Raw genomic sequence first — 16,696 nt, 5'->3', positions numbered from 1 at the left:
CACAGAATTCCCTGGGGTTAGTGAACAACACACAGAAATAAGGTTATATCCATCCTCAAAGTGAATATGGGCAGGACAGAATCTGACGGCGGCAGAGGAATCTGAATTGGGTCACGCACAGACGCAAAGAGAGGAGCCCGTGGGGAATTCACATCCTGGCGTTTCTGACTTCGCACGAGATCAGCTGAGATTGACTTAGTCTGGAGCAGCTCTCCTCAGAAAAGGGCCTGGGGAGCTTTTTCTGTACGCAGACTCCTGTCAGTGTCTCTGCCTGGGCCCAAGAGAAGTGCAGGGACAGAGGGGGTGGCTGCTGGAGGAGTTGGGACTTCTCAGACAGCTGCTCCATGGGTTGGAGCGCTAGGAGGGCTTGCTTTTCTGAAGCCTGACAGGGTTGCTCTTTTGAGTTGAGGGAGAGGCTCCCCACCTTTTTTACTCTCCCTGGGGTTTCTCTAGGGTCTCAGACCAGAGAAACATGGCTATTTCTTTCTTTTTTTTTGAGACGGAGTCTCGCTCTGTCGCCCAGGCTGGAGTGCAGTGGCTGGATCTCAGCTCACTGCAAGCTCCGCCTCCCAGGTTCACGCTATTCTCCTGCCTCAGCCTCCCGAGTAGCTGGGACTACAGGCGCCCGCCACCTTGCCCGGCTAGTTTTTTGTATTTTTTAGTAGAGACGGGGTTTCACCGTGTTAGCCAGGATGGTCTCGATCTCCTGACCTCGTGATCCACCCGTCTCGGCCTCCCAAAGTGCTGGGATTAGAGGCTTGAGCCACCGCGCCTGGCCCCAAACATGGCTATTTCTAACCATCTTCTCTGCAAAGAAGGCCATGGACCCATCTGTCTCTAAGACTAATAGAGCCCCATTCTCCTCACCTGAGACTGGGAGACCTGGGGAGGCTCTGTGTGTGTGTGTGTGTGTGTGTGTGTGTGCACGCGCGTGCGCACATGCACATGTGTGCATGCAGGAAGCGGCATCTGACTACACACTGAAGATACGCTTCAAGTCCCGCCCCCAGTGTGTATTCCCTAAAACCCATTCCTGCCCCATCTTCCCCCTGCCCTTCCCCTCTCTCCTTTGCCTTAATTCCCCTGCCAATCCCTTTAGGTCTGTTTCCTTTCCTCCAACTGTTCACCCTCAACAAAGGCATGTAACTGAGAACCATTCCCAGAGAAGACGGCCCATCTTCCTTTCTTAAAAAGATCAGTTGCCTGATTTCCTTTGGGCCCACTGCCATATTTCTTTTGTATTTCATTCATTCTCCAGACTCAGTGATAAGGACGGGAACTATTTAAAGGGGAGAAGGGAAGTTCTCCTTAAGGACCTAATCAAAGGACAAGATGGACGGTGCCTGCTGGAGAAAACCAGACAGCGTGGGATGAGGGCGGGTGCCACGGTGGATGTGCAGGGATGTTCCCATGAGCCCAGCAGGGTCTGGTGGGAAGAGCTCTGGTTAGCAGCCCAGGGAACAAGGTTAAAGTTCCAGCATCTTTGCAGAGCTCCTGAGAGACCTCAGGTGAGTTGCTTCCCTCTCTGAGCATGAGTTGACTCACCATACAATGGATGGAAAGGCCAGATTCACTCATCTCTAAATTGCCTTCCAGCTTGAATTATAAATTCTGTGGGGATGGAAATGGGCTAAGGAATTGAACTTGGTTTCCTCATGGTTAGCAACTTTTTTTTTAAAGTTACCTTTCTTAAACATCTCCTAAAGATTACCAACAATGCATATGTAAGTTTTTCTAAGCATTTTACATATATGGATTTGTTGCCTTCCACAACAATCCGAGGACATAGGTACCATTAATATTCCTATTATACAGATTAAGAAACTGAGGTACAGAGAGGCTAAGTAACCAGCCCAGGTAGTGGAGCTGGGGTTCAAACCAGGCAGTCTGGCTGCAAAGTCCCCATTCCTTACCACCACACTCAATATTCCAGGCATTGTGCTAAGTGTTTATACAAATCCTTTCCATTTTGCAGTTGAGAAATCCAAGACTCAGAGCAGTTGAGCAACAGCTGAAGGTCACACAGCTGGGAAGCAGTAGAGATGAGATTCCAAGTCGGCAGAGCTCCAGAGTCTCTGCTCTCCCCCACACCCTCCTGCAACCCTGCCAGATGCTCAGGCTCCCAAAGCAAGTTTAACCAATATCCCTACGTTGCAACGCCTCTTCAGGCAAGTCAGCTTCTCCCCGCTGGGCCTCAGTTTCACCATGTAGAAAATGACGGGGGGATTGGCCCAGCTGATCTTTGAGGTCCCTTGGAGCTCTGTGAGTCTGTGATGAGAAAGGTGTGGTGCTTCTAGCTGGGAATGCCTTGAGCTTGACCTGGGGTTGCAGCCAGCAAGGATGAGGGAGACGAGGACCTGGGGATGAAATGAAAAGGAAATTTCAGGTGGCTGGAGAAGGCTCATCATGGCTGTGAACCCAGGAAGAAGGGGCAGATGTATGAAGCAGGTAAGAAAAGAAGAGAGAAGCCCTGGGTGAGCCTCTCAGGGGGCCTTTTCCTTCTTCCCAGGGGTCACCTCAAGCTCAAGATGGGCACGTGAGAGCCTCGGGCAGGGGAGCAGGGATCAGGCCAGCACCGAGCCGAGGTCAGAACTTCTGAGACACAGCAGTTCGAGGGAATGAACATTGCTGGGGGTTTTGTTTTCTCTGTAAATATTTGGATATGTCCAGTGATTCTAGAAAAATGTATCTGCAGCTGAGGTGGCGCGTTTGTGCGGTTGGCCTGGCTGCCTTTTCCATGACTGCTGTTACATTCCTCCCCTTCAGGAACCGACTGTTTTCCCATCGGTAACCTCATTAGGATGTCCACACCAGCGGGCGCCACACGCACACGCGCTCCGGCAGGTTCCCCTTGGGGACACACACGCACGCTGGTATCACCCCTTGGCCGCACGCTCACGCACAGTGGCAGCTGTGCCTTTTAATATTTAATGCCGTTGCTGCGAATGCTGCTCCACGCTGACTGCATCCGTGCCAGGCTCATTCCTCTCAGGGCACCAATTCCCGGTTTGGAGACCAGCTGACAAATCTTGTTAAAAACCTTCCAGCCCAGTGCATCTCTCGGAGGAGGGTAATGTCACGTTCTTGTGAGATGAGAGAATGGGCGTCATTACCAGGCAGCTCCATTTTCAATGAGGCTCTTTCCACTTGGGGAAATTGATGGAATCACCTATTGCGTGAGTGTCTCAGCCCTCCCTCTAGTTCCCCCCAGGCCAGAGCTATTGCAGCTCTGGGTCCTTCAGACCCCTCTCCATGCATTGCAGGTTGGACTGACCTGCTCTCTGGCTTGCAGAAGTCATGGCTCTGGGTGGGCACCAAGGCATGAAATGACATGAACACCTGGCCTGTGTGGGGGCCTGTGTCTGTCCCTCTCTCCCTACTCCTCCACAGTTGGTAGCCACACTATGGTTTGAATGTATGTATCTTTCCAACATTCATATGTTGGAACATAAACCCCAAGGCAATGGTATGAGAAGTTAGGGGGGGCCTTTGGGAGGTGATTAGGTCATGAAGGCTCCACCCTTGTGAATGGGATTAATGCTCTTATAGCAATAAAAGAGCAGGAGGGAACTAGTTCGGCTCATTGTGATCTTCCACTCTTCTACCATGTGAGGACACAGCATCTGTCCCCTCCAGAGGGCACGGCAAGGCTCCATCTCGGAAGCAGAGAGAGGCCTACACAAGACACTGAATCTGCTGGCATCTTGATGTTGGACTTTCCATCCTCTAAAACTGTGAGAAATACATTTCTATGGTTTATAAATTACTCCACTGGTGGCATTTTGTTGTAGCAGCAGGAAGGGACGATGACATACACCGTGGAGGCCACTGCTGCTACAGTGGCCAGCAGAGAGCGTCATGGGTGGTTCCAGCTCTCATGCAGCCAGCAAAGGGTCCCATCCCTGACCCCTAGTCTGGCATGCTGTGGTCTCTGAGCCCACAGAAAGGCCCTCCCTCCAAACCCCAGCTTTCAGAGTCTAAGGGGCTGGCAAAAGGTCAAGGGCTCTAGTTCTGGGCTGAGCTGGGACAGGTGAGCAGGCCAGTGTGCAAGAGATGCTAAATGCAGAGTCCCCAGGTATCGAGGTTACCTGGACAACGTGGTCTTCCCAAAGCTGCAGTAGGATCGGCATGTCCGGTTCAGTGCTGACTGCGCAGGCTTGGGGCCTATCCCATGAACTCTGGAAGGGTATTTGTAAGATGGACCTCCTGTCCTCAACCTCTTTCTACCTTTTAGCGTCTTGGTCCTCTGTCACCGGATGGGCTCACAGCATTCCTGAGCTAAGAACCTCTGTGGTTCTGAGCATCTCTAAGAAACGAGGCCTGGGGGAAGGCAGGGAGGAGGGGAGAGGGGACGGTCGGGTGGGGTGTGGGGGACTGCAAAACAAAGACACTTGTTTGCCATTTACCAAAGACTTTTTTTTTTTCTTTTTCTTTTAAAGCTGTTGTTTCCTCAAGGGAAAACTTTATTTGTGTGTGGGTAAAATGTTGCTCTCTTAACGAATCGAAAGCAGAACATGAGGAGAGGTTTTCAGTCCCTGTGACAAAGAACAAAGAACAAGCTCGTGGGCCTTGGGTGACCACGGTCACCCTCCCCGCCTTTGACATTTCCCTGTCCTCTCCTCCCATCCCAGTGGAGCCAAGAGCTGAGTGCATGTCATCCCCACTCTGGAGCCCAGAGTGTGGCTTTGGTTAAGCAGAGGCAGCCGGCCTGGCCTGCAGGAAACACCACGCTCTCCCCTGTTGAGAGCCTGGGAGGGCACCGCGGCAAGGGAGGGAATGAGTGTGCTTTTAGGGCGGCGTGGCAGCTGCCATTCCTGCTGGCTCGGAGGACAGTGGAGAAAGTGATGGATGGAGGGGTTCAGAGAGTTCGTCTGACCAGCTGATGTCCGCTTTTCCTCACCAAGCCAAGAAGTCTCCCCACTATCTCTGGTCTTGGAGACAAGGCCTGGTTTTCGGAAGAGCTGGTCTGAGCATTTGAGCCTGTGGGAGGCCGGAAGAAGGCTCATTCAGAGGACTCATCAGGCCACTCCCACACTCCTCGCATTCACCCTCCTCGGCCCCTTCACCCCAGCAGGTGGGAACCGTTTCTGGACTTTCACTTTCAGTATTTGGTTTAGGGGACAATAATAGCCTCTGTTTCCCAGTGTTGTCTGTCTGGTGTTAGCTTATCAGCCCTGTCTTTTCAGCGTTGGTTGAGGTAGCTGGGACTGGGGTGAAGCTATTTTCTGGAGCAGGGGCTTCTACTCTGAGGGAGAGCTGCCTTTCCCTGAGCAGCTTTTGGCAGGGGGATGTCCTGAGTCATTGCATCTGCTCCCTGTCCCCACCCCAGGGACCCTGGGAGAGGTCCCTCTCTAGTCCAGGCGGAAGAGTCGCCTATGGGGAGAAGGTGGTGGTGGTCTCGGCCTCCACGCTCATGGAGGAGCGCCGGATGTGCCGACAGGAAGACCACTGCCGGAGCTGCTCCTGGCTGAGGCAGCCCAGGTCCTTGAAGAGCGTCGTATGCGGAACTTGACGTATATCTCCGATGAAGGCGTTACACAAGAAAGGGTTGACGCACAGCGGACTGTCAGGCCAGGCTGTAGTGCACGTCGTAAGGCGATGTTGAGCTTGCTTACTGAGCTCACAGGTGCTGCTGGTGATGTTTGAAGTTGGCGCACCGTCTGGGCGCAGGACCACCCCATTGTAGGGCAATACGCTGGAAGAAGACGATAAAGACCACGACCACGGCGATGATCACCTTGATGGCCTTGTTGCGCTCAAAGTTGCGCGCCTGGAGCAGGGTGCGGATGATGACAAGGTAACAGAAGCTCATGGCCAGCAGGGGGACCAGAAAGCCGATCACCATCTGGGCCACTTGGATGGTGATAAAGGCCTCTACATGCTCTGTGATGAGAGAGCATCGCATCGCTTGCTCACTGCTGCTCCTCTGGAGGCCGCTGTACAGGAGCTCCGGGATGGAGAGCACTGTAGCTAGTATCCAGATGCCCACACAGGACAGCTTGCTGATGAGGAGGACACGGGCACGGTGGCGGTGAGCTGAGACTGCCTGGACGATGGCCACATAGCGGTCAATGCTGATGCAAAGAAGTAGGAGCATGCCGCTGAAGAAGCTCATCTTGTAGATGGCAAAGATGAGCTTGCAAAAGTGGACACCAAAGACCCAGGACTTGGCCGCGCTGTAGGCCCAGAAGGGAAGGGTCAGGAGGAAGAGGATGTCTGCCACTGCCAGGTTGAGCAGGTAGGTATCGGTCATGGTCTTGAGCCTCTTGAAATAGATATAGGTCAGCACGACCAGTCCGTTGCCCAGTAGGCCCACGAAACAAATGATGGAGTACATGATAGGGAGGAACCAGGCTTTAAAGTTCCGCACATCCTTCTTGGAGCATAAAGACTCGAACAAAGTGTAGTCCACTGTGGTGTTGTCTCCGATGTAATCGTCCGTGACCTCATCTTGACACAGGCATACCTTCAGGGAAGGAAATGAGGGAAAACAGGCCAGGTTAGCTGAGTGGCTCCAACTCTGGCTGGTATTTAGCCTAGAGCAATGGTTTCTCTCTTTCGTTTTTTCTTTTTTCTTGAGACATGGTCTCACTCTGTTGCCCAGGCTGGAGTGCAGTGATGCAATCATGGCTCCCTGCAGCCTCGGCCTCTCCAGGCTCAGGTGATCCTCCCACTTCAGCCTCCTGAGTAGCTGGGACCACAGCCTTACGCCACCAAACCCAGCAAATTTTTGTATTTTTAGTGGAGGTGGGATTTTGCCATGTTGCCCAGGTGGGAGGAATGGTGGTTTCATTGTGAGGTCCACATCATCAGTATCACAGCATCACCTGGGAACTTGTTAGGGATGCAAATTCTCAGGCCCCACTTGAGAATGCTGAACCAGAATCTCAGGTGATGGGCTTAGGAATCTGTGTTTGCCTAAAGTCTCCAGGTGATTCTTTGGTTTGAAATCAGTGCTTCTCAAATTTTAACTCCAATACACATCACCTGGTAAACCTGTGAACATGTCTATCCTAAATCAGTAGGCTGGGGTGGGGCCTGAGATTCTACAGTTCTGCTAATAAGTAGCAAGTGGCTGATTTTGCCAAGTCTGAGAGACTCTACATGTGCTGACAGGGGACTGGAAATTGGTGGGGCTCTGGGAGCCCAGATGAGCCTTGAGCTGGTTAAACTCTCTCTGTCTCTCTCTCTCTCTCTCTCTCTCTCTCTCTCTCTCTCTCTCTCTCTCTCTCGGAGCCTCAGTTTTCTCTTCTGTGAAATGGAGATGACTTTGCTTCACATGGTTGCTGTGAGGTACCTAGCCCAGGTTCCAGCACCATTTCCTCCCCATGGAGCTTTAATTTTGCCCTCGGGGAGCTCTGTCAGAGTGGGAACATGTGTCTTTCTTCTTGACCCTCCTTTAGAACTTGGTGGAGTTTTCCAGGGGGCTTACAAAAGACCTCAGCTTTAGGGGAAAATCCACCTGGGGTCAAGGTTGAGGAGGGCCTGGAGTGAGAAGAGAGGAGGGCAAGTGCTCCCATTTTGAGGCCATGAAGCCTCGGGTTTGGGGCCAACTGCTGTGATCACGGGTGGTGGGTGACCTGGAGAGACTCTAGATCCTGGGGCCCCTCTTAGCACCCAGCAGGAGCTCAGGCAACGTGAGCCCAAGTGCCATAAAGACTGTGAATGGATGATGGACCACAGGGGTGGAGGCGAGGCCTCCTCAGCAGCTGTGTCCCTGGAAGGAAGTGCGGCTCTCATCTCCCACTCTCCCTCTGTGCTCCCGCCCTCTCCCCCCACCTCTCTGCCTCTCTCTTCCTCGCATCTCTTCCGGCAGATCCCAATCAGCAGGACTCAGCTGCTGGAGCTTTTTTTAGCCTGTCTGCAGGGCCGGGTGAAGGTTCAGCAGCCTGCTGTGATTTTATCAATGAAGGAGGGGGCCCATGCCTGCCCGTGCCTCTGCGCACAGCGATGGACGGGCTCGTGCAGGGCAGGGAGCTGGGCTGGAGGACCTGCCTCGCGAGGCTCATGGTTCTATCTCCAGGAACCAGATTCAGCAGCTCAGCGACTATGGGTTTCTACACATTTGTGCTGGAGGGGTTCACCGCATCGTGTCTCTCTTTTTCACATCCAAGTTCTGGATTCATCACTGTCGTGCTCGGGAACAGGGTGAGCACAAAATGATGTCCAGGAGCCTTTTCTTTGGCCATTGCTAGCCTGAGACCAAAAGTTAGCGGCAACCCCCTTCCCTCTCCTGGGCATGGCTGCAGCCTGGGAGCCCTGAAGGAGGCTGCTGCCATTGGCCCAGCCATGGTTACGGTCCAAGGCCTTAGACTCGGGGTCCCTGGACATGAGGGGGTCTCAGCCTTCCTGGAGGGCAGTATTCCCGGCCTCTATGAAGTGCACTTTTCATCATCCAGTCCTGCCTTCCCGTCTCCCCTTGAACCTTGTTCCTGTTTTATAATTCCCCCTCCTCCAGCCTCACTGCCTCTGCAGCCCACAGCCCCACCACATCCTGCCCTGTCTGAGCACCCCCTCCTCAAGTGAAAGGGAGGAATGAGTCTCAGCTGTCCTCCTCCCCACCCCAACCTTCCAGCCTCCACTGCCAGCAATACAGCCCCCCAGAGTCCTGGAGACAGGGGAGAGAGAGGAGGGAGTGGTGATGGGGAAGGGGGCCAGGCTGTGGGCTGCAGCCCAGGCTCCGGGGGGCCTCTGGGATGGGGTTTTGGGAAGAGTGCCCAGTTTGGGGCCTGCCTCTGGCCTGAGCTTCTGGAAAGTTGCCCCTCTGGCCTCCAGACCTGGGGATGAGCCGAATTCTGAAGCACTGACTCTCTAGCTCTGGCCTCAGCTGGACTCCCCAACCCCCACTCTGAGCTCCCACATCTAACAAATGGGGGAAAGTTGACTCTGTGAGTTACGGTTTCCTCTAATTTTGGCACTTGGTGAGGTACACTTTCTGTCTGTTTCTGGATTGAGAAAGAGAACTTTGTAAAGTGAGGGTCTTTGTTCCTGCCGAGCTCAGGCCTGCTATAAAGTATGTGCTGATCCACCCCTCTCCCCATCCCTAGGGCCCCATCCTCTCTTCCCTCCCCTGCCAGGGAGGCCAGATGGGTCTCTATTTCACCAAAGAAAAAGGGGGCTGCGAGGGGAGACTTTGGGTGAAGGTTGGAAAGAGATAACCTTGGGGCGATAGGATAGTAACAAGATCTCCAGATCCAGGGTGATTTTCTCAGCACACATGCACAAAACTCAGTAACCATTTTTGCAGCTCTTCTCTTTAAGAGAATTCTCATGTTTCTGTCTCCTGGGCAGGGAGATTGGAGGTGGGATAGGGAAGGTGGCAAGTTATTTTCCCCCATGTTTTAATCTAAATGGAGTAAAGGAAGTCCAGAGAACATCTGTGGCTCTCCAGGGTCACTCAGCAGATGGTGAGGGGGCAGCCATTAGCTTAATGAATGGCAGGCAGGCTTATGTCTGGGTCTTGTATCTTCTAGCAAATGCCCAGTTCCTCCACTAAACCTCTGACTTGGGAGGCCGTGTGGAGAAGGGAACAGAGCTTTCCTTGGTAGGGAACCTCACCTGGAAAATGACAAGGAGAGCCACCACCAGCACGCTTTTCATTGGTTTCCCTGTAGGAGACAAGGCGAGAAAGTTATTGCTTGGCAGGGACAAGTCTTTATTATTAAAGAAAGCCGTGGAGGGGGAGACGCTGTTGGGAACTTTCCTCTCAAGCTCCAGGCACTGTGTTTGCTGAAAGAGAACATCAAAACCAGATTGTGCCTTTGAACACCTGGCCCGCTGCCCGGCATCACTGTCCTCACCTCCTTCTCATCCTCCTCCACTCCCAGGTCCTGGAAAGAAGCAGCATCAGAATGCAGGGCAGCCCCTCCCACCCCCTGTCTTGGCCCATCTAGGCTGCTTCTTCGAGCTGGGAAGTCTTTAGAGCCCAGACCACCCCTCAAGACTGAGCTTGGTTGGTGGGTCTGAGTGCCCCTTCCCACTCCACATGATGTGGGACGAGGCAGCAAGGCTATGAGGTCATGGGGTGGGTGCACACATTTCCAGCCTTGCTTTGGTGCTGGTAGCCACTGGCCCAGGAGCATTTTCCTGGCATCCAGGTGAATGGGCAGCCACATGTGCATAAAGCCAGACTCGAGTGTCTCCTGAGGGAGGCGAGCTGAGGAAGGAGGACGACCCCACAGGTGGGTAGAGGGATGAGGTTACTGGTCCACAGTGATGGAGACTGCCTCAGGGCCCCACTAGCTCCACAACACGCCCTTACTGAAATGACATTCATTCAGCACTGACTGTTGGTCCACTGGGCCCACACCCTTGGCCTGCCTTTGGGGCAGAGATCCCTTCCCTTTGATCTTGTGCAGGCCCAGAACTGAGGAGGTGTCCCACAATTGCGTGCTGATGAATATACGCATGATGCATACATGAATGATGAATAAGTACACGAATGACAAGTAAACGAATGCCTGTCCTTTTTCCAAGGGAGAGGGCATCAAGATGGGCCGAGAGGACACAGAGGGGATGCTGTCCTGTGGCAGTGTCGGGGAAGGACGCTCTTTCCTGATGTCACGACTTCTTTCTTTATTTTTTTGCTTAACTGAAGTGCCTGCACACACTTTCTCTCCTTTAACTTGTTTTCTAACCTAGGCTTGGGGGGGGGGGGGCAGGTGGAAGGGGGAACAGGGTCAGCTTTGGGAAGGGATGTGTTCTGGAAGTCAGGAGGCTTCCTGGGGTCTGAGCAGCAGAAGGGGATCCTGGCTTAGCACAAGGCCCGGATGTGCTCAGTTTGGTTTTGTGGCTGAGCCTCAGGGCCATCAGGAACTTATTTCTTCTTGAGGCTGAGCAGCGAGGACAGTTGACAAAGTAATTTGCCTAGACGTCTTAGCTTACCTACAAGTCAGGGCGTCGGTAGCCCTCTTCCCGTATACTGACCCTCGGGTCCCAGCTAGGTAGGGCCTGGCCAACTGGAGAGTCAGTAACTGCAATGCCACAAGTGAAGGCAGGCCCGTGACAGCTCCAACCTCAATAGGGCCAGGAAATGCGTGGGAACCTGTTTAAGGCACCTTCTCCTGGAGGCTGGGGGCCCTACGGAGGCTGGGGAAGCAGTGAGAGCCTGGCACTTCCGTGTCCTTGGCCACAGCACCACCTGCTGGAGACCTCCCTGCATGGCACCCAGGTTGCAGTTGTTAATGTGTTCCCTGGAAAGTGTGTAAAGCCGGGGATTCTGGGCTTGGGAGTTCCTCCGGGAAGGAGAGACTGCATCGGGCTACATAAATAAATAGGTATTTCTCCCGCCTTGAGCAAATTATCCTGCACACTACTACTGCTAGACATATCTTCCTAAAGCTTAGCTCTGATGCCAGTCCCCACCTCACCTTCCTCCTAAATCCTCAGGGGCTCTAACCATCCCTGAGGATGAAGCCCTTAATGCTTGGCCTGGCAGTCCAGTCCTCCACTGTCCACTCAAAGCGGGCTTCCTAGCTGCATTTTCTGTTCTGGGGATAAGCAGCCGCTGTCCCCTCATTCCCAGCCTGGGCTCAGGCATTTGCAGCCCTGCTGGGATTGGACCCTGTGGCAACAGAGCTCCCCACCGCACCCCTCATTCTCCTTTCTCACTGAATTACCCCTGAGCTCCTGAGTTTAAGTCCACATGTTTATACCCAACCACACTCTTCAGGGTTCAACGCTCTGCCCATCCTCCACTGACTCATCCAGAGGTCGAGTCTCGAGGTTTCTTTAAACATGTAAATGTCTTTCAGTTACTCTAGAGAAAGCCCGCTCTGACTGTCAGGGAGAAACGAGAAACCTCAAAGTTTGATAAGTCACAACGGGTGAGATCTGAGTAGCAAGAACTTTGTTTCTGTTTTACTCCGTTGATAACCCCTCTCCTGGGCACTGTCCCACTTCTGCTGTTCCTGTCAGGGCAGGGGAATTGGGGGAGTGCTGGCGTGTGTTCTCGCCCGTGAGTTCTCGTTCCAGGTGCTTTGGAGGAGGTGGATGAGCAAGGATCTTGTAGGTCCATAACAGGTGGTTTTCAAGAAACATCACAGGGAAACTTAGGGGAACTCTCATCTGTGGCAATAGGGAGCCTGGTCAGTGGCCATGAGTCAAATCATCCCTGCCTGTTACAAAGTCATAAAGCAACTGGTCTGGGGCAGCAGCGTGGGGGAGACCAATGAAGTTGGGAATCTCTGGGGCTAAGGAGTGGTTGACCTAGATGTTGGGTGTTTTCTGAGTTCTTGAGTTTTAAGTAATGATCATCATGAAAATTCCCTAGAACTCCACCCTGAGCCCCCAACATGAGAGACTCCCCATCTAGGAAAGATAATTATTGGCTGGCTGCCCCCACCTCCAAACCATGAACTTCCATCCCCACATTTTTCCAGGTCCTCCAGACTGCCCAGGAAATCACAGTTGCCCAATCAGCTCTCCCCAAGAGTCACCCCAAGCTTTCTCCTCTCTGAACTTCCTCACCTGCCAACACACCTTTCTCTGTCTCTCTCTTTTTTGGATAGGGGAGAGAGAGGAGAAGCAGGGAGGTGGTTAGAGGTCTAGAGATCTGGGGAATCCACTTTCAGACAGTACGTATGGATGGGTGAGAGCCGGATAGATCTTGCAGTTTCTATGTTATCAACTGCTGTATCTAATGAGATAGTTCATATTCACTGAGCTCTCACTGCACGCCAGGCTGTCTGCACGTATGGTCTCATTTCATCCTCTCAAAAGCCCCATGAGGTAGGTGCTACTATTAACCCCGTTTACCAATGAAGAAACTGAAACACAGCAAGTAACTTTCTCAGAGTCACACAATGGCCAGCAGGGGAGCAGGCTTTGAAACCCTCCAACTCCAGAAACCACACTCCTAACCATCCTTCTCTGCTATCACTGGGTCTGCATGTGTCTCTCCCTCATAATCCCACATCTCATGAGCCACCCTGGTGATCCTCATCCTAGATTCCAGAAAATAGAGGCCCAGAGAGATTAAGCCAAATGGCTGGGGCCACACAGCTGCTAAGAGAGGGACCTGAGATTTGAACAGGACAGCAAGGTTTGGGCTCTTGCTACTGCATCAGGCTGCGTTTCTGATGAGTCTGCTGTGTCTAGGACGCTCCACGGAGCATGAAGGGGATCTTTGCTCCCCATGCCCCACTGGCCACCAGTGCTTCCTGCTTCCCTCCCCCAACATCCCAGCCCCCAACAGAGCCGGCCCCACCTCTGTTCTGACACAGGGCTTTGCTGCTGCTTTGCTGCCACAGAACTCCTTCCAAAATACAAATCTCATCCTTTAATTCACCTACCTGAAAAATAAAAATCTTTGATGTTTCCCTATTGTTTTCAGGATAAAGTCCGAATTCCTCAGGCATGCTGTACCACGTTTTAAGGATTGGGTCTCCTGTGCCTGCGTCCTTTCTCCCCATCTTCCTCCTTGGCATGGCCAGCTACTCCATCCTCCCCTCCACTTGCTTCCTTCTTGTCTCTGTTACTGTGGTCTCAGCTGACCATCTACATGGCTGCAGCCTTAGTCCCCAGGACACTCTGCTTGGCAGCGTGGGGTTTTTGAAATAATGGATTTGAATGCCTTTAGGTGGGGCATTCACCCTCTGGGTTACTCTACTCCCCTCCACTTCCCGCACCTTACGCCCCTTCCCTCTTTTACGTTGTCAGCCTCTGATGGTAATGGAGTTTGCCATTCCTGCCACATCCTTGGCCCCTTGTGGCTCCTTGTTTGCTTGACAACTCCTACACACCCTTCAAAACCCACCTTAAATACCTCTCTGACCCAGGTTCACTATTCCCTTCTTGTCTTGCCCTTGCCCCGGTCAATGCTGTATCTCACTCTGTTGCAGTGGCTTCGTGACATATGTGTCACTCTCCCCACCAGACTGGTCATCCCTGAATCCCTCAAACAATAAGAGTTGACGGAATGTCCCAAGCAAAGCAGAGAGATTTTTCCAACAGCGACCCCAGGCTACAACGTTCCTCTCCTCCCCAGCCAAGTTTCTGGCAGGCGAGAAACTGGCCTTGAATTAGCTTCAGCATCCCCCTTTGCCAGCGTTTGTGTCTGAGCTGTGAGGCACCTGTCTCTCATGGGTTCATTTTTCCCTTGCTTTGCTTTTGAGAACTATGAAAGATCTTTGGTCTCGTTGCTCGAAGGTGGGGAGGGTGCCTTGGAGCTGCTCATTCAAACCGTGAAAAAGGCCAGCTCAGCCCCGCTTTGGAGTTTTCATTTTGTGTAACAGAAACCCTGCCTCCTCACCCACCTCTTGCTCCTTGCTGGGCAGATGAAGAGCAGAACAACAGATCCTCCGAGGCCCACCCACCCCATCAACGGCCCAGAGCCCGTTTTGAGCAAAGCTTGTCAGTGGCTTCCCCTCCTACCAGTATTTCGGGTTTGACCGTTGGGGCTGTCTCAAGTTGAGTGAAGTGGCAAGAACATCCCTTCCTCCTGGACCAGAGATTACCCTCTCTCCCTGCATCAAAGCCTAGGAGTCTAGCACCCCCAAACCTAGTCTGGGGCAAGACACTGCGCACATCTTCCCAACCCCCTGTTCAGTCATGTGGATGGCTTGAAATCAATCAGCCAGGGCGGGAGAATTTACACCATGGAAGGTGGCAAGCACTACAAATTCAGGACTTTCCCTCCACCCTGGAGGCAGTTACCAGTGCTCCACTCCGGGGAGCTGCTTTTCAAACACCCAGCAGCACACCACTGGGCACTGCTTGGTTTCCTTCCTGGAGGCCAATGTGAAAGGCTGGAGCAGGGTCTTCTGTGGATGACGTCTGTATTCTGGGATTGTGATGGAGAGGGTGGCGAGGGGGTGGAGTGCTGGGGAGTGGGATTTAAGGGTAGATGGGCTGGGAAATGAGGCATTTGGAAGAGATTTTCAAAAACTAAACTCTACTGAGTTCTTGATACAATGTATTCATTCATTCCACAGACATTTTCTCCTCACATCCTCAAAGCATCTGAACCTGCCTTTTGGGAGTTCATAGTCAGTGGGTGGGGGTGACCACTTTAACCCTTTCACAGCTGTTTGCTGGATCCAGACCCAGGGTTTGGGGCAGGCGGGGAAGGAAGAGATGAAATCAAGGAGGCTGTGGTGTGGCGAGGAGGGGTGTGAGGACAGCACCAGGGAACCTTCACTTTTTAAAGCCAACCCCTTGCGGCTTTGAGGCCGCCGTGGTGCATTGCTTGCTGGTGAGACAAGCCATCTAGGAACCTGGTCTTCTTAGCCTCAGCCTGGTCTGACTCCACAGCTGAGATTTATAAAGGAGGTGTCTGGAGCTGGATGAACCACTCAGAACACCCTCAGCACTTCCCCTGGACCCCTTCTAGTCAAGACGGAGGTTAGACCCGAGAAAGGGCTTTCTAAAGAGTAGAATTGTCTGCCGGGGCAGAGTGTGTGAGGTTTGCTCAGGGGCGCAGGCTGTGCTGAAGGCCTGGCTATGATTTCTCCAAGCTGAGTGCCCCTTGCCATCCCATTCCATGTTGCCTGCCCACTCCTTAACTTGCAAGAGGTAACAGCAAAGCCAGAGCAAAGCCGGTGGGATGTGCAGCAGAGAGAAAGCAACCAGAGCTTGCATTTGCAATGCACTGCACCATTCTCACAACTCAGTCACCTTTCATTTGCATCTTCTCATGACCCCGAGTGGACAGGTATACGAATATTCGGCAGGGGAGAAAGGTGGGAATCAGAGAGTGGGTAGAAGGTCCTAAGCTCTCTAGGGAGAATTTCTCTGTTGAAACCTGTTCCCAGAGGTCCCAGAGGGCCTAACCTATCACCCTCATGATGAGAACAGGTTCTGCCAGACCACCAAGCCCAGCTCCGCCACTCTCTTATGTCCCTGCTATTTTAGAAAGACATGATCTCGGCCCCTCCCTTGTCCCCACTGGCACAAAAGGCTGACCCCTTCCCCAGGTTTGAAAGGGCAGGTGCACCCCTCCTGGGACAGTAGGGGGCATTCTCTGGAAGTAGCTTCCAATGCCCACCAAATCAGAACTGATTTCTCCAGGAAGCACCCCTATGCGCTCCACCCGCATCCTCCACCCCCATTCCACAGGGTCAGTCTGGGTGTCCAAGACCCTGGTACTGTTCATTCTCACATGAAGAGGCTCACTCACCCAGGTCCATGACGCTCTCTGGGCGGTAAAACCACACAGGAAGGCTGTGCCCGGCCTCGCGCTACCCCTGTCTGGGGAGGAAGTGGTTCGAGCCCCTTTTAAGTTGTCAGAAAGCCACCCTCTTCCCTGCCCCTCCCACTCTTGCTCCTCCCCCGAGCCCTCCCTGACTCACGCAGGGTCCCTTCAGTGCCTTCAGAGATAAAGGGGCAGAAGAAAGATGACAGAGGGTGACAGTCGCTGGTCATAGGATCCTGAATCATCAGGTCATTTACATTCAAAAAGCCCCCTGTGCTGCCTGGCAGAATCTAGATGAGGGGCCATTTATTGATTCAACAAATATTTATAGCATGAATATCACATGCCAGGCCATGGGTTAGATGTTGGGGAGTCAGAGATGTGTGAAAGAAGTGTCCCCATCCTTCCCTTGCTCTGCTCAGAGTCACAATGGAATATAGTCCCAAATGGCTTTCCCTCTGGCTTCTGGGTCGTTTAGGCCAATGGGAGGCACTGACACATAATGACAGGTAAAAGGGAAGACATATGCCACAACGTATCTTTTTTCTCCCCCCTTCCCTTCCC

The 16,696-nt window shown here is 52.9% G+C and overlaps 1 protein-coding gene and 1 long non-coding RNA gene across 2 annotated transcripts; one reads left to right on the top strand and one right to left on the bottom strand.

Moving 5' to 3' along the window:
- The first annotated feature begins 777 nt into the window (after positions 1 to 777).
- Positions 778 to 5,145, top strand: LOC108534712 (uncharacterized). Its single transcript, XR_001887018.1, has 2 exons — positions 778 to 1,508; positions 1,976 to 5,145. It is a non-coding gene; the product is annotated as an uncharacterized LOC108534712 (long non-coding RNA).
- CCR7 (C-C motif chemokine receptor 7) lies at positions 4,395 to 16,202 on the bottom strand. Its single transcript, XM_017880195.1, is given in 4 exon segments — positions 4,395 to 5,700; positions 5,702 to 6,466; positions 9,559 to 9,608; positions 16,118 to 16,202. Coding segments are annotated over 4 exon segments (1,152 nt in total). The 5' UTR covers positions 16,128 to 16,202; the 3' UTR covers positions 4,395 to 5,373.
- Between the last annotated feature and the right edge of the window lie 494 nt (positions 16,203 to 16,696).

The sequence above is a fragment of the Rhinopithecus bieti genome, unplaced genomic scaffold, assembly GCF_001698545.2.
Source record: "Rhinopithecus bieti isolate Rb0 unplaced genomic scaffold, ASM169854v2 scaffold_11744, whole genome shotgun sequence".
In the NCBI taxonomy this organism is placed as follows: domain Eukaryota; kingdom Metazoa; phylum Chordata; class Mammalia; order Primates; family Cercopithecidae; genus Rhinopithecus; species Rhinopithecus bieti.
This window is presented reverse-complemented; position numbering and strand designations above follow the sequence as displayed.